We start from the raw sequence: 17,183 nt of genomic DNA on the forward strand, positions 1-17,183 counted from the left end.
TCCAACCTGGCGAAAGAGTGAGACTCCATCTCAAAAAAAAAAAAAAAAAATAGATAATAAAGATAAAAAACAAATGGGCTGGGCGTGGTGGCTCATGCCTGTAATCCCAGCACTTTGGGAGGTCGAGGCGGGCAGATCACGAGGTCAGGAGATCAAGACCATCCTGGCTAACATGGTGAAACCCCGTCTCTACTAAAAATACAAAAAATTAGCTGGGCATGGTGGTGGTGGGCACCTGTAGTCCCAGCTACTTGGAGGCTGAGGAAGGACAGTGGCGTGAACCTGGGAGGTGGAGCTTGCAGTGAGCCGAGATCGCGCCACTACACTCCAGCCTGGGCGACAGAGCGAGACTCTGTCTCAAACAAACAAACAAAACAAAACAAACAAACAAAAAAACAGAAAAAAGAAAAACAAATGGTAGCCATACCGTATATCTTGCACCTTGGTTTTATTTTTGTTTTTTCACTTACTAAACAGTGCATCTTGTAGGTCTTCCCTATATGTTACCACATAGAAATGTGTTATTTTAAAAATTACCCCGTAGTGTTCCACTCTGTAGATATGCCAGTTTTGACTGGTCCCCTGTGATGAATATCTAGGTTATTTCCAACCTTTTGCTGCTGCAAACAGTGCTGCAGTTTAATGTCCTTCTCTTCACGTCTTTGTGCCCATGTGAAGTGGATCTGTCGAATCACTTCCTAGGAGTGGGCTTGTGGGTCACAGGGATGTGCAGTTACAATGTTGATGGGCAGTTGTCAGCTTGCCCTTCAAAAAGGCTCACAATTGTTTTTGCCCATCATTCTATCCCCAGCACCAGCTCAGTGATGAGAACTCTTCCCCACCAGAGCTCTAAACTGATTGGGAAATAAAACGGAATCACTTTGTAGCAGTGCTATTCGCTGTAGCCCAAAGGTAGATATGACCTGTGTCCTACTGATGATGGATAAACAGAATGTGGTCCATCTATACATGGAATATGATTCTGCTTTGAAAGTAATGAAGTCCTGAGAATATTTTTTTCTTTCTTTCCCCCTCCCTCCCTTCCTCTCTTTCTCTCTTCCTTTCCTTCTCCTTCTCTTTCTTTTCTCTTTTCTTTTCTTCTTTTGAGACAGGGTCTTGCCCTGTCACCCAGGCTGGAGTGCAGTGGTACATTAGTGGCTCACTGCAGCCTTGACCTCCTGGGCTCGAGCGATCCTCCCATCTCAGCCTTCTGAGTAGCTGGGACCACAGGCACATGCCACCAAGCCCAGCTGATTTTCTAATTTTTTGTGGAGATGGTGGTCTCTCACTACGTTACCCAGACCATCTCAAACTGCTGGGCTCAAGCAGTTCTCCTGCCTTGGCCCCTCAAAGTGCTGGGATTACAAGTGTGGAACTAGGTGATGGTGCTGGTTATAAAACATTGTGAATGTTCTTAATGGCACTGAATCATCTACTTTAAAATGGTTAAAATGGTAAATTTTATATTTATTTTACTACAAGAAAAAGAGTCATCAGATGGTGGCCAAAATATTACCTTTATTGTTGACCAAGCTGAGGATATGGCTTGTAAGAGAACCCCAGACTGACCTTCCACCTCCACCCACTCTTCAGGAGCAGGGGGAGGATGGAACGACCCCAGCCCAGGTTCTCCTTCAGCACTCACTGTGAGATGCCTCACTCTACCTGTCTGTCAGGGAGTAGGGAGGAAGCCAGGGATGTTTTGCTAAGGGGTGTCCCTCTAAGAAGCACCAGGAATGGCGAAGAAATGTTGCCCCATAACAAACAAATATGGTTGAATGAACAAATGAATGGGCTCCACCACTGTTCTGAGACCTATAACGACAGCCCCAGAGCCCTCTGCATGCTTGCTTTTTTCTTTTTTTTTTCTTTTTTTTTTTTTTTGAGACAGTGTCTCGCTCTGTCGCCAGGCTGGAATGCAGTGGTGCCATCTTGGCTCACTGCAACCTCCGCCTCCCAGGTTCAAGCGATTCCCCTGCCTCAGCCTCCCAAGTAGGTGGGACTACAGATGCATGCCACCATGCCCAGCTAATTTTTGTATTTTTAGTAGAGATGGAGTTTCACCATGTTGGCCAGGATGGTCTTGATCTCATGACCTCATGATCCGCCTGTCTCGGCCTCCCAAAGTGCTGGGATTACAGGTGCGAGCCACTGCGCCCAGCCTTTTCTTTTTTCTTTTTTTAATTGAGACGGAGTCTTGCTCTGTTGCCCAGGCTGGAGTGCAGTGGCGAGGTCTCAGCCTCCTGAGTAGCTGGGATTACAGGCACGTGCCACCATGCCTGGCTACTTTTTGTATTTTTAGTAGGGACAGGATTTCACCATGTTGGCCAGGCTGGTCTCGTCACCCTCCTGACCCTCGTGATCTGCCCACCTCGGCCTCCCAAAGTGCTGAGATTACAGGTGTGAGCCACCGCTCCCGGCCTTTGCCTGCTTTCTTTTGGAGAGAATGGTCTGAGTCAGGAGTTCGTCCCAGCCGGAACCAACAGAATTAGGGACCCCTGACCTGGCCATGCCCGGCCTGCCCTCTCTGCCTGCCCCTGTTCTTACTTCCAGGTTGGTCTGTGCAAGGCTTGCAATTTAATTTCCTTCCATTCCAAAGCAGTCTCTTGCCAGACCTCTGAGGAATTCATAGTTTGCTAGTTTCATCCAAGAAAAGTTTTGAGAGAGACCTTTGTTGTACTGTGAATTTCCTATTTCATGTCAAGAACCTGCCTTCTAGGAAGGGCGGCCGTGGTAGGGTGGTGTAAAGATTGTTCTTCATGGAAAATTTAGCATTCATTTAATAACTGCATATTTAAAACACCTCCCATGTGCCAGGCCCTGTGCTGGCGACCCTAGGCGATGGACTTCCCATAGAGAGGGAGGAGAGGGCTAGCGAATGGGTGAGTGCAGTCGGCCTTCTCTGTTCTGACGGGCAGATGGCAGGGGCGGGTTCAGGAGGTGGAGGCCGGAGGAGGATTGCGTGTCTTGGGGGAAGCCAGTGGTCTTGCAGAAATGGTCAGAACATGTTTCTGGTCTGCTTTAAAAAAGGAATGGGGCATAATCCAAGTTAGACTAAGAGGCAGCCCAGTCACCTTTGTCTGGAAGATGTTGAGCTGGCAGCGTGAGTTAGGGGAGCAGAAGTCCCCCCAATCACAGACGCTTTCTGGTGGTGCTGCCCTGGGGGCTCTGCCAGGGAGGGCTGCCCTCCACTGCTGCAGGCTCCCTTGTGGGCTTTTTTAAAAAAATTTTTAGACAGGGTCTCTCTCTCTCACCCAGGCTGAGGTGCAGTGGCACCATGATAGCTCACTGCACCCTCCAACTCCTGGGCTCCAGGGATCCTCCCATCTCAGCCTTCCACGTAACCAGGACCACAGGCACAGGCTACCACTCCCTGCTACTTTTTTTCTTTTTTCTTTTTTTTGAGACGGAGTCTTTCTCTGTCGTCCAGGCTGGAGTGCAGTGATGCGATCTCGGCTCACTGTACTCTCCGCCTCCCGGGTTCACGCCATTCTCCGGCCTCAGCCTCCCAAGTAGCTGGGACTACAGGTGCCCACCATGACGCCCGGCTAATTTTTTTTGTATTTTTAGTAGAGACGGGGTTTCACCCTGTTAGCCAGGATGGTCTCGATCTCTTGACCTCATGATACACCCGCCTCGGCCTCCCAAAGTGGTGGGATTATAGGTGTGAGCCACCGTGCCCGGCCTTTTTTTTTTTTTTTTTTTTTTAAAGAGACGAGGTCTTGTTATATTGCCCAGGCTGGTCTGGAACTCCTGAGCTCAAGTGATCCTCCCGCCTCAGCCCTCCAAAGTGCTGGGATTACAGGCGTGAGCCACTACACCTGGCCCATTGTGGGGCTTTTAGAGCAGCTTTTCTTGAGTCCCCTGTGAAGAAGGGTCCCCGTGGATGTCTGCATAGGAAATGTCCCTGCTCCTGTCCTTGAAGACTGACACAGCCTAACAGCTCTGCCAGGCCCATCAGGAGAGAAATCCACACAAGCCCGCCCAGGGTTTCTGGGCATGAGTCGTCCAGGGCGTCCCTTCCTTTGTAACACCTGAAGCATTCCTTGCCACCTTGCCACCTTCTGAGGCATCACAGAACTTCACGCGTTGCCTCCTCAGATCTTGACTGAAATTGCCATGGGAGTGGGCTGGGGGTGCCGGCGGTGGACCCTTTCCAGCTCGCGTGGCTGGTTTGTTTGGATTTTGAATTGGGCGCCCTTCTTTGTGTTTGTTGAGCGCCACCTGTTGGTCATAGAGATATTATCGAAACTCGGAGTGGAAGGGAGATCCCAGTTGGGAGTTCTGGTCTCTGTGTTGCTGCTGAAGTCTGACTGTGTTTGACGTAAACACCAAAGAAAAGGGAAACATTTCAGTTCATGGACAGGAAGAAGAGGGGACCCTCAAACTAAACTTTGAGGTTTCTAGCCTGTAAGGCTAAATTTCCCTGCGTCTTGCCACTCCCCTCATTGTGTGTGATTAAAGCTGTTGGTATGGCACCCTCTGCCCTCCAGCTTTGTCTGCTGCTACCCCCTGCCTTCAGACTCCCTTTTTTGGTTGGTTATTTTTGTTTGTTTGTTTTCTGAGACAGGGTCTTGCTCTTTCACTTAGGCTGGAGTGCATTGGTGCCATCATAGCTCACTGCAACCTCAAACACCTGGGCTGAAGCGATCTTCCTGCCTCAGTCTCCCCAGTAGCTGGGACTACATACGTGTGACACCATGCCCAGTTCACACATTGAGGGCTTTTCACTGCCTCGATCAGGCTGAGTTCTGCTCACTGAGGCCACCATAGGCCAGGCAGAAGGAACTTCGTGGGCTTCGTCGAGCTGGCTTTCCCTGTCCACTAGGCCTTTGCTTAAATGCCACTTCCTCCAGAAAGCCTCCCCTCGCTTTTCTGGCCAGGTTGGTTATCCACCTTATGCCCACAGCCATCTGCCCTTCAGGACGCTGAGCGTGGAGGCATGACGTGTGCTCCCACCCAGGGCATGCTGCATGAGGGGAACCTCCCCGCCTCAGCCGCCCCTACCTCAGCCGCCCTCCTGCCTCAGCCATCCCCTGCCTCAGCCACCCCCCCGCCCTCAGCTGTCCCCCTCCTCAGCCGTCCCCTGCCCTCAGCTGTCCCCCGCCCTCAGTCCTCAGCTCTTCACAGCGCAGAGCAGGTGAGGCTTCTGCAGCTATGCAATCCCACCCTCAGGACTGGCCTGGCACTCGGAGCTGACCTCTGCCCAGGTCTCTGTTCCTGGTGTTGGCAGAGGGCACCGGTGTCACCTTTTCCACCTGTGGAGAAAGAGGAACCACATGGCAATGTGGCAAACACAAGAAAAAGGACTTCAGGGTGGGGGTTGTTAAAAACATCATGCCCTTCAATATATGCACCTACTATGTACTCACAAAAATCAAAACTAAATATTTTTTTTAAATTGTGCCTTTTGCCGGGCACAGTGGTGCATGCCTGTAATCCCAGCACTTTTGGAGGCCGAGGTGGGAGGGTCACTTGAGGTCAGGAGTTCAAAACCAGCCTGACCAACGTGGTGAAACCCTGGCTCTACTAAAAATACAAAAATTAGGCTGGGCGTGGTGGCTCACACCTGTAATCCCAGTACTTTGGGAGGCCGAGGCAGGCAGATCAACTGAGGTCGGGAGTTCCAGACCAGCCTGACCAACATGATGAAATCCCATCTCTACTAAAAATACAAAATTAGCTGGGTGTGGTGGCACATGCCTGTAATCCCAGCTATTCGGGAGGCTGAGGCAGGGAATCACTTGAACCTGGGAGGCAGAGGTTGTCATGAGCTGAGGTCGTGCCATTGCATTCCACCTGGGCAACAAGAGCAAAACTCTGTCTCCAAAAACAAACAAAAATTTGGCTGATGCGGTGGTGGGCACCTGTAGTCCCAGCTACTCAGTTGGCTGAGGCAGAAGAATCGCTTGAAGCCAGGAGGCGGAGGTTGCAGTGAGCCAAGATCTCGCCACTGCACTCCAGCCTGGGCAACAGAGCGAGACTCCATCTCAAAAAAAATATATATGTATGCCTTTCAGTAATAACTTAACTCTAGATCATTGAGATTGTTATTAATATCTTTGTGTTTGCTTTAGGGTTTACCAGTTGTGTGTGTGTCTAAGCATGTATGTGTGTGTGTATTTTACTGTACACAAGTGTGCTTTCATTTAATCCTTATTAACACACTCTGGAGGAGGAGGTGTCATTCTAATTTTACCCAGGGCACTGCTGTGGTAGGCAGCAGGTACACCATGACACAGCGGTGGCTGTCTGGTGCCGTAGCCGCCTGCTGTACCACCGGCGAGGCCAGGCCATCAGCATGGAGGTGGGTTAGATGAGCCTTTGAACTGGGGAGAGAAGGAAGGAAGAAAGCGTGTGACTGCTCTGAGTCCCTGACCCATTGCACAGAGACTGCTGCTGTCTGCGTGTCTCTTGTGTGCTGAGAGGATGCACTGTGACATTTTTCTGGGGATGTCATAACCTTCTGGCCTGTATTGCCCAAAGCCTGGGCTTCTTGGGGGTTTGGGTGGGGATAGGCACAAGGGTCCTGCCAGGGGCACAGCCAGGGTGTCTGCCTTCCAGGGCAGGTTCCAGGTTCACAGAATGTTTGTTGCTCAGGCGCTTCCTGTGAAGACTGCAGCTATTGTTGGCAAATCTCGGCTTGCCACGTGGCCTTTCTGAGTGGGACTGGAGAAGGGGCAGGGCTGTGGCCTGTGGTCAGATCAAACCTCCACAGCCGCACTGTGATATGGACCAGAAATAGTGCCTTGCCCATCTCAAGCCATCTGAAAAAGAGAAACCCTATGCGGGCTGCCCAGAGATGGCTCCTGGCCTAGCACTTGGAAAACTGAGCTGCCCAAGACGGCTGTGCCACCAGGGAGGCTGGGTTTACAAGTGCTCTGGACTTATTTAACGAAGAATTGTTAATTGAGCCCCTACTATGTGCCAAGCCACCTAACGGTCCTCCCTAGAGGAGCTGCAGTGTCAACAGGGAAAGGTGCATGTGTGCAGACACTGCTACATAAGAGCTCCCGTGAGACCATCCCAGAGTGGAAGAGAGCAGAGGGGCCCTGAAGGGATCGGCAGCAGCCTGGGAGAGGCCAGGCCGGCTCAGAGGAGATGGTGTCGGGGCAGCATCTTGAATGATTAGGAGGTGGCTGAGTCACATCAAGAGTGAGGACCATGTCAGAGGCTCTGGGAGGCAGGATAGGCCCTCCCCTGCAGGCGCACAGGCCAGTGGGATGCTCGGGTACTTGGATTGTGAATGCCTCGTGGGGGCTGGTGGCAAAGCAGGCAGGCCACAACCAGGTCACAGGAGCCTGGTTTTCACTCTGTGGTCAACAGATTTCTTTTAATTTTTAGTTATGGAAAATTTGTAGGGTATGCCAAAGTAGACGGAAGAATGTAGTGAACCCCACATGCTGCCGCCGCACGCACCAGTCGCTGTATGACCCATGACTGTCCTTGGTCTGCCCCTCTCTGGAAACAAGAATGACTTTGAATCCCGGAAGGGAGGCTGGTCAAATGTGAATAACAATGAACAGCCCAAATGCAACCTTTGCTCTTCCTGGAGGGCACTCACTGCATGCCCAGTGCTCACTTTGTGAGTCTGGTTCATGGAATCCTCCCAGTAACCCTCTGCAGAGGTGTTTGGGTTAAAGTCCCTTCAACAGATATTGGTGGGTGGCTCCAAGGCTGCAAAACCCCCGCGGCCAGTCCTGCCCTCCGCACCCTGACAGCATCCTCGCCACGCCCTGCCCTGTGTGGCTCTGAAGAAATCCCCCAGTGACCTGAATTCCATGAAGCCCAGTATATGGCTGGGGGTGGATCAGTCAAGAGTTTGGTCCTGGAATGATCGGATTTGTAATTTCACTTCAATTTCAGAGTAACCACTGAGTCTCCCCACTTTGCCTTGCCTTTCAGTGGGAAGTTGGTGTCTCCAAAGTGGAAGAATTTCAAGGGCTTGAAGCTGCAGTGGAGAGACAAGATCCGGCTCAATAATGCCATCTGGCGGGCCTGGTACATGCAGTGTAAGTGCCGTCCAGCCTGGGCACCGGTGGTGGTCAGAGCTCCACGGCCTGGAGGCCTGGGCACCCAGGGACCAGAGTCTGCTCCTGGGACCTGGTGTTTCTAACAGAAGTTCAGTCTGTGCAGACAGGAAACCCAAGCCAAGTCCTAGGGGAGTGGACATTTACTGGCCATCAGGCCCAGCAGAGGGGTGGCATCTGAAGAGTCAGGGAGCAGGTCTAGGAAGACTCAGGCACGGGCCTTCTCTCTCCAGCCCGGGTGTCGTGGACCCGGCAGCTTCTCCGGGAGATGAGTGTGCTAGGGCAGGCTTGTGTTGGGCTGGCCTTTCTCTGAGAAGCCACACTACCTTTCTTACTGACAGATTCCTCTCCTTTCACCTGGACTCCTTTATTCCCCTGAAATCTCCTTTTCCTAGGGAAGGAGAAGGAAAGGGTACCTGGGAATGTGGTCCTCCCTGGGGGAGGGGTGCGGCAGACAGGCTGGGGCTCCCTCAGGGGTCTGAATCATGGTGATGACTCTCACCCTCTCTCTGCTCAGATCTGGAGAAGCGCAAGAATCCTGTATGCCACTTTGTGACACCCCTGGACGGCTCTGTGGATGTAGACGAGCACCGCCGGCCGGAGGTACTTTGCAGTGACCAAGGATGGCTGAGAGTGGAAACATACCAGCACCTCACCAGGAGCGGCTCACCGTGGGCTGGTCCTGCAGGAGAGGCTGCCGAGGAGAGTGCAGGGCCTGCCCTGTGCCATCCATGGCTTGGGGGCCAGGCCTGGGAGCTGGTGGCCTCTGGCAACCCCAGGCTGCAGAGCCTCCCCCTTCTCAGAGGGACTGGCTCAGGGACTGAGGGGGTTAATATCTTTCTGTTAATTTTTAAAGTGTGTGTCTATGTGTGATTATACATGCACAGGAAGTGTCTAGAGGAATATACAGAAGTGTCTTTATTAAGAGACTTCAGGAACCTCTGGGGAGTAGGATTAGGGCTGCCAGATGAGGAGGAGATGTTTTCTTCACTGCATACTCTTCTGTGTTGCTTTAATTTTGTCTAGGCATGTCTCATTGTTAACGATAAAGGGGGAATTTAGAAGGTAAGCTAATGAAAGACAGTTTTGAGACAGTCAGGTATAATCTGATATGAGACAGTATCAAGGGATATCATTTTGTTGGGTATGGCAATATTGTAATCAGTTCTTTTTAACAGAAAAGCATCTTTGCTGTCGGGGACACACACAAAGTGTTTGTAGATGAGGTGATTTGGGCCTTGAGATCAGAAAGTGAGGCAGCCCCAGATATTGGGGCTCCTTATCTCTGGAGCTCGAAGGCTGTCGTGCAAGGCATCCACACTGGCATCACGCGAAGGTTGGATGAGAGGATCCTGGAGGGCACATTCCACCTGAAACTTCCTGGAATTGGCTGTTCATTTTTGCCCTTTGAATGTGGCAGAGGCTGCAGGGAAGGGGCATTTATGGGGGGCTCGGGAGTTGCTGCAGCGTTCCCCTGCTTCTTCCTCTGCTGGAGCATTCTGCTCTCACCCCGTCCTCCTGGACAGAGCCTCAGGACCGTGCCCCCAAGGCCTTTGGCTACCTTAGGTCTTGAAATGACAGAGCATTGTTAGCTAGAGGGCCTGCTGTAGCATGGAAGAAGTGGGACATACTTTCTGAGTGATGTGGTGGCCACCGTGGGGTTTCCTGCTGGATTGCCTGAGGCCTGATTGTAGTGCCGGATACTCGGTACACCAGTTGAGCTTTGCTAATCAAGCAGAGCCCCGTCTTCACTCTGCCCTCTGTCGCTGTCCTAGGCCATCACCACGGAAGGGAAGTACTGGAAGAGCCGCATCGAGATTGTGATCCGGGAGTATCACAAGTGGAGAACCTACTTCAAGAAAAGGGTATCTGGCTGGAGTGTTCAGGCAGCCCGCCTAGGGAGTCCCTGGTTCAGGGCCCTGGCCGAGGCGGTAGGCTCCACAGCCGCCCCACCTGGACGTGGAGCGTCGAGCAGTAAATCTGGGGCCCAGCGTGCCAGACTAGCCCAGGCGATGGCCTGCCTCGGTCAGGTCGTCTTTGCTCTCAGTTTCCCCATCTGTGCACTGGGTGGGAGTCTCCTTTGTGCAGGCATCGGCCTGGGGATGGTGTGAGCAGGACCCCTACCTGCCTCCCTGAGGTTCTGTATATTCTAGAGCCCTTGGGCCCTCCTAGGGCCATTGGTGACCGCTGTGTCCTGTCCCTTTGCCCACAGCTACAGCAGCACAAGGATGAAGACCTCTCCAGCCTGGTCCAGGTGGGTGAGCTTGGGAGCTCTGAGGACCCCCACTTTGACCTGAGACAGCAGGGACTTCGGTGGCCCACCGGGGAGCCCTGCAAAAGGTGGCAGGCCATGGGCCCTCCCTGGAGTCTCAGGAATGGCTCAAGAAGAAGTCCAGCTCTGTCTCCTGGGTGGGCTGGAGGGAGCTGCTGTCCAAATGCCTCCCCCCGCTGCCTCACTTCCACGGAGCAGCCCTGTGACGAATTTCCCCAGGTGACAGGTGTGGGAATTCTTCGTCCCACTGTTACTCTGTGATGCTTCCTCCCCCGTGTTGGTGTTGTGTTAGGACGATGACATGCTGTATTGGCACAAGCACGGGGATGGATGGAAGACCCCCGTCCCCATGGAGGAGGATCCTCTGCTGGACACAGACATGCTCATGTCGGAATTCAGCGACACCCTCTTCTCCACGCTTTCTTCACACCAGCCGGTGGCCTGGCCCAATCCCCGGGAAATAGGTAACCCAAACCAGGGCCTTGGGCTCTGAACAGCCAGCCGCTTCCTTCTCTGCCAGGCCCCCTCCGGGCCAGGGTTCCTTCAGGGCCATCTCTGAGCTACTGCATGTCACGGTTGGGGGCAGGCAGTAAGGAAGGGAAGGGTGACTGGCCTCATTTGACATCTAGGCCGCACGTACCGAGTGGGTGGGGTCTGCAGAGTGGGCCTACTGGGCAGCTGCCATTCCTGTAGTGCCATGGTGGGAGGACAGCAGCAGGGTCTAGTCTGAGTCATTGGCACATTTCGGATACCGTTCCCTTCACGGGGTACATGTGCCGTGCCTAAGCCGAGGCGGCCGGGCCATGACTCATGCTAAAGAAAATCAGAAGCACTCCCGGGTGTGACCGCTCACCTTGGTGGCATTCAGTCTTCCAGTTAACCCCTCAGGGAAGAGCCCAAAGATTGAAAATTAAAACAGTTTTGGGGGAGGTCTCTGTTCTCTGTTGAGCTCTTCACAGCTTTCTGGGGTGTCCATTCCCTGATACTCAATTTTATCTTCCTGGCAAAAACTGACTTTCCTGCCTTTTGAGGTGCAGAGTGGCCGCGAACCCCCGAGAAGGTAGAAATCCCAGCCAGCTCCTCGGAAGACTCTGGGATGTGAGCAGGGCCAGGAAGGTCTGTTCCAGGCCTTTTTCACGTTCCTGCAACATTGTCTGAGAAGACAAAATGGTTCCTCTCTTTGTGATTCTTGCAGCACATCTGGGAAATGCAGACATGATCCAGCCGGGACTGATTCCTTTGCAGCCTAACCTGGACTTCATGGACACCTTTGAGCCTTTCCAGGGTGAGGACCAGAGGCAGAGAGAGCACGGCTGCCTGCATCTCCCCAGCACAGAGCAGATCACTGCCTTCCTTTAAGAGGCGAGACTTGGTAGAATGGGCAAGGGGGCGAGCACAGAATTTTTTTTTTAACTGAACTGTTTTTTGTAGTAACTGCAAGGTCTGGGAAGTTTTTCTGGGACATTGTTCAGCAAGGAAATTGGCTCTGGATTTAGCCGTGACTGTAAGCAGTTCTCCCTTGAAGCAGCAGAGGGCACTGATGACACGGCCAGCTCCCTGCCAAGGCCCTGCAGTTAGATGGGTCTTTGAGCACCTGCCATTGTGAGAGCAATAGAAACGCCAGGCCTGGGAGTGTTTCAGAGCCCAGGATAGTTGCCAACATGTGTGGTTCCAACCAGAGTCCCCTTTCTACAGAAAAAAAGGTGTCTCTGAGGGTAATAGCCTCTGGCCGTGGCATCCCCCTGGGCCATGTGGGGTTTAGGGATTTAGTCCTTGATTTGTTTGAGTCTTTTTTTTTTTTTTTTTTTTTTTTTTTAGAGACAGGGTCTTGCACTGTCACCCAGGCTAGAGTGCAGTGGCTCAATCATGGTTCACTGCAGCCCTGAACTCCTGGGCTCAAGTGATCCTCCCACCTCAGCGTCCTGAGTACCAGGGTGGTTCACTGCAGCCGTGAACTCCCGGGCTCAAGTGATCCTCCCACGTCAGCCTCCTGAGTACCTGGGACTACAGGCACACACCACCACACCCAGTTCATTTCTTCATTTTTTGTAAAGACAGGGGTCTCCTATGTTGCCCAGGTGATCCTCCTGCCTCTGCTTCCCAAAGTGCTAGGATTACAGGTGTAAGCCATCACACCCAGCCTGTTTTAGTCTTTGTTATTTTGAGACAGAGCCTTGCTCTGTAGCCCAGGCTGGAGTGCAGTGGCACGAACACAGCGCACTGCACCCTCAACCTCCCTCCTGGACTTAGGCGATCCTTCTGCCTCAGCCTCCCGTGTAGTTGGGACCACTGGTGGCACCAACCAGGCATGGTGGTTGTGGTTGGCACCTTTTTTTTTTTTTTTTTAGGATGGGAGTCTCGCTCTGTCATCAGGCTGGAGTGCAGTGGTGCAATCTTAGCTCACTGCAACCCCTGCCTTCTGGGTTCAAGCCATTCTCCTGCCTCAGCCTCCTGAGTAGCTGGGACTACAGGCATGGGCCACTACACCCAGCTAATTTTTGTATTTTTAGTAGAGATGGGGTTTCACCATGTTGGCCAGGATGGTCTTGATCTCTTGACCTCATGATCTGCCCACCTCGGCCTCCCAAAGTGCTGGGATTACAGGCATGAGCCACCATGCCTGGCCCTGTTTGAGTCTTGATTCCAGCAAATGCTGGGCACACTGAGCTCAGAAGGCCCCTGCTGTTGTTTTTCAGACCTCTTCTCTTCTAGCCGCTCCATTTTTGGCTCCATGCTACCTGCATCTGCCTCAGCACCTGTTCCAGATCCCAACAACCCACCTGCACAGGTAGAGGAAGCTGGGGGATGGGTGGGGGAAGGGTCTGGCAGGCACAGGGCTGCTCATCAAAGGTTTGCTGCCAGAGCAAGGCTAATGGCATAGCCACACAGTCACCAGCAAAGCGCCAAGCAGTGCTAGACCAGCACTAATGTGCAGAGGCACGATTCCATCCCTCTTTACAGCATCCTTCAGCACCCATGGGGTGGGAGACTCTTGGTCCAGGTGTGCTCCTGCCTGAGTGCCAGGTAACCTATGTGCAGCTAGCTCTGCTCCGACTAATTAACACAGAATTAGCTAGACAGAGAAGAAAAACATGGATTACTAATAAAAACAACTTCTGTATATTTCTTTCATGTTTTACTAAGCAATCCAAAAAGTTGCTTACAAGTGCTTGGGCTACAGAGCTGAGTGAGGTACCATTCTTTGTCCTTACGGAGTCCTCATGCTTATGCCCATGACCAGTTAGACACTGGTAACCTGGCACCATCTTCAAACGGGCTCCGGTAAAAATTTCTACTGCAGAGACTGGGATCTGAACCATTGATTCCTCGTAGCTTTTCTTACTTAGGAAGAGGTGGCTTGATGACCAGTTGACTCGTGAAATTGTCCTTGGGGAGCCCCAAGCAGCTGCAATCCAGGCTGCCTCTGCTCAGTAATAGAAGATGGCAGAGACTTTGGGGAGATTCTGCTGGACTCCAGAAACAAGATATTCCCAGGCTGCTAGCCAGCTGTGTGAGGGCCGTTGCCTTATCTGAGCTCTGAGTTATTTAGTTTTTAATGGAAACAAGACCCCCACAGACACGCAGGGAAACACAAATCCCTATCCCCAGATCAGCAGCCATGGGCATGGAGATGTGGCCTTTGTCCCTGTGTCCCAGCACCCGGCCTGTATAGTTGGACTTGGCAGTGTGCAGCGCTAGTAAGGAATTGTCTGACCCCAGCATTTCTTCCTGGCTCCTCTCTTCCTTTTTCAGGAGAGCATCCTGCCAACCACAGCCCTCCCCACCGTGAGCCTTCCTGACAGCCTCATCGCACCCCCTACTGCCCCATCCCTGGCTCACATGGATGGGCAGGGCAGTGAACACACCTCCCGGACTGAGGACCCGTTTATCCAGCCCACGGACTTCGGTCCCTCAGAGCCGCCACTGAGTGTCCCGCAGCCCTTCCTCCCCGTCTTCACCATGCCCCTGCTGTCTCCCAGCCCCGCCCCACCGCCCATCTCCCCTGTGTTACCGTTAGTTCCTCCTCCTGCCACTGCCCTGAACCCCCCGGCTCCACCCACCTTCCATCAGCCACAGAAGTTTGCTGGAGTCAACAAAGCACCGTCTGTCATCACCCACACGGCCTCTGCCACCCTCACCCACGACGCCTCCGCCACCACCTTCAGCCAGAGTCAGGGCCTTGTGATCACCACCCATCACCCTGCCCCGTCAGTGGCGCCTTGTGGGCTGGCACTGTCTCCTGTCACCCGGCTTCCCCAGCCACGGTTAACTTTTGTGCACCCCAAACCTGTATCCTTGACTGGGGGCAGGCCTAAGCAGCCCCACAAAATAGTGCCTGCTCCCAAATCAGAGCCCGTGTCCTTGGTGTTGAAGAACGCCTGCATCGCCCCAGGTGAGCCAGGCGGGGGGACTCAGTGCGGGGCTCCCCCCGACCCAGAGGGATGTTTTCCCATCCCAAAGGCTTTCAAACTTGTGAACACCACCATCACCCTGGTGTGCATGTGTGCGCGCACACACACACTTAAATGAAACAAAAGTGTCATGAAATAATACATGGCCATGATCTAGTCCATTTTCTATGCTCTATCTTTTTTGTTTTTTTGTTTGGTTTTTTTTTGAGACAGAGTCTCTGTCGCCCAGGCTGGAGTACAGTGGCATAATCTCGGCTCACTGCAACCTCCCCCTCCCGGGTTCAAGCAATTCTCCTGCCTCAGCCTCCCAAGTAGTTGGGATTACAGGTGTGCGCCACCATACTCGGCTAATTTTTGTTTGTTTGTTTGTTTATTTGTTTTTTGAGACGGAGTCTCACTCTGTCACCTAGCTGGAGTGCAGTGGTGTGATCTTAGCTCACTGCAACCTCCGCCTCCCAGGTTCAAGCCATTCTCCTGCCTCAGCCTCCCAAGTTAGCTGGGATTACAGGCGCCCATCACTACACCCAGCTAATTTTTTGTATTTTTAGTAGAGATGGGGTTTCACCATGTTGGCCAGGCTGGTCTCGAACTCCTGATCTCAGGCGATCTGCCCACCTTGGCCTCCCAAAGTGCTGGGATTACAGGTGTGAGCCCCCGCACCCAGTCTGTATTCTCTATCTTTTTTTTGAGACGGAGTTTCACTGTTGTTGCCCAGGCTGGAGTGAGATGATGTGATCTTGGCTCACTGCAACCTCTGCCTCCCGGGTTCAAGTGATTCTCCTGCCTCATCCTCCTGAGTAGCTGAGATTACAGGCATGCGCCACCACACCTGGCTAATTTTGTATTTTCAGTAGAGATGGGGTTTCACCATGTTGGCCAGGCTGGTCTCGAACTCCTGACCTCAGGTGATCCACCTGCGTTGGCCTCCCAAGGTGCTGGGATTACAGGTGTGAGCCATTGCACCCAGCCTCTCTATCTTTTTTTAAAGTTAGTCACAACCTACAGTGTGAAAACACGTGGTCCTGGCCATCTCTTTCCTGGGACTATAACATGTCTCCTTCAGGAAGTCACACAAATGGTTTTAGGTGCCTTGGTGGCTTTGTCTTTCTGTTCCCTGGGGTTGGGAACAAGCTGTCTCACTGGCAGAGAGGCGGCCTCTGCAGGGTGGGCCACACCCTGTGGCCCAGGGCTGCACCTGAACATCCTCCTTATCCTGGCAGCTGCCTTTTCAGGCCAACCACAAGCGGTGATCATGACGTCAGGGCCTCTGAAGAGAGAAGGGATGTTGGCCTCCACCGTGTCCCAGTCCAACGTGGTCATTGCGCCTGCTACCATCGCCAGGGTGAGGAGGGCCCTGGGCAGTCCTGCAGTGTCCTTCTCACCCCGGAGCACCCTGATCTTGGGCGGCCCTCACCTGAGACGACTGGTGTGCTGCCCTGCTGTATATCAGCGGTTGGGGGTGACCTCTCTCGCATGTCACTGCAGGCTCCTGGGGTCCCGGAGTTCCACAGCAGCATCCTGGTGACAGATCTCGGCCATGGCACGAGCAGCCCGCCTGCCCCCGTCTCCCGGCTCTTCCCAAGCACAGCGCAAGACCCCCTGGGGAAGGGCGAGCAGGTCCCGCTGCATGGGGGCAGCCCCCAGGTCACTGTCACAGGGCCTAGTGAGTGTTCACTCAGCAGGATGGTTGGGACATCACAACGGAAATAACTGGGCCTGCCGCAGATCATGGGGGGTGCTTGCTGGGTCCCCAGGACGGAGCCTGGGCTTAGGATACACAGTGAGGTCTTGTAGGCCTGCTGATAACACAGTCTGGGAACACGCTCTGTGGGTGGCAGGATGAACTGTGGTGGCACTGGCAGGGCAAAAAGTGGGCATGTGGCAGCGTAGGTGACCCGTGTGCTTGGGGAGTCCCTGCTGACTGCCCACGAAGGCCTGGTACTGAGCTGCTGTTCTCCCCCAGAGAAGGGATTGAGGAGCCCTGGGGTTCCTGTTTCTGGGAACATCAGCCTGGGGTTGCTATGGCCACAGAAGCCGTCCAGCCTTATCTGGGCACCAACGTGGCCTTCCCCAGCAAGTCTCAGCACTACAGGTCTGTGGTCCATGTCCACTCTTGGGCCATCCAGGGGTGAGATAGTCAGAGCCGGACTGATTTTGCCCAGGGACATCTGAGGAGCCAACAGGCCAGATCAGGGATGAATGGTTTGCCCGAGGCTGTGCTGTTGCTAGAGGGTGTAGGCAGATGGGGCCCCTTCCCTCAAATGCCTGCCGTGCCAGGAAGGGAAATGGAAATGGCCTCTTTTCTTAAATAAAAGCATGGTGTAGGCCAGGCGCCGTGGCTCATGCCTGTACGCCCAGCAATTTGGGAGGCTAAGGCAGGTGGATCACTTGAGGTCAGGAGTTCGAGACCAGCCCAGCCAACATGGTGAAACCTTGTCCCTATCAAAAAATACAAAAAAAAAAAAAAAG

The 17,183-nt window shown here is 53.2% G+C and overlaps 1 protein-coding gene across 2 annotated transcripts in view; it reads left to right on the top strand.

Annotated features, from left to right (window-relative positions):
* MLXIP (MLX interacting protein) overlaps positions 1 to 17,183 on the top strand; it is a 67,799-nt gene that overhangs the window by 39,464 nt on the left and 11,152 nt on the right. For both annotated transcript variants that reach the window (XR_004032076.1, XM_030821544.1), the window contains exons 2-11: positions 7,906 to 8,012; positions 8,548 to 8,633; positions 9,806 to 9,895; positions 10,243 to 10,284; positions 10,595 to 10,766; positions 11,498 to 11,587; positions 12,999 to 13,090; positions 14,056 to 14,695; positions 15,935 to 16,056; positions 16,200 to 16,377. Coding sequence is in view for 1 of the 2 variants with exons in the window: in XM_030821544.1 (XP_030677404.1) it covers positions 7,906 to 8,012; positions 8,548 to 8,633; positions 9,806 to 9,895; positions 10,243 to 10,284; positions 10,595 to 10,766; positions 11,498 to 11,587; positions 12,999 to 13,090; positions 14,056 to 14,695; positions 15,935 to 16,056; positions 16,200 to 16,377 (1,619 nt within the window). In the remaining variant the exon portion in view is untranslated. The remainder of the gene's footprint in view (positions 1 to 7,905; positions 8,013 to 8,547; positions 8,634 to 9,805; positions 9,896 to 10,242; positions 10,285 to 10,594; positions 10,767 to 11,497; positions 11,588 to 12,998; positions 13,091 to 14,055; positions 14,696 to 15,934; positions 16,057 to 16,199; positions 16,378 to 17,183) is intronic.

Source organism: Nomascus leucogenys, chromosome 10, assembly GCF_006542625.1.
Source record: "Nomascus leucogenys isolate Asia chromosome 10, Asia_NLE_v1, whole genome shotgun sequence".
NCBI classification, from domain to species: domain Eukaryota; kingdom Metazoa; phylum Chordata; class Mammalia; order Primates; family Hylobatidae; genus Nomascus; species Nomascus leucogenys.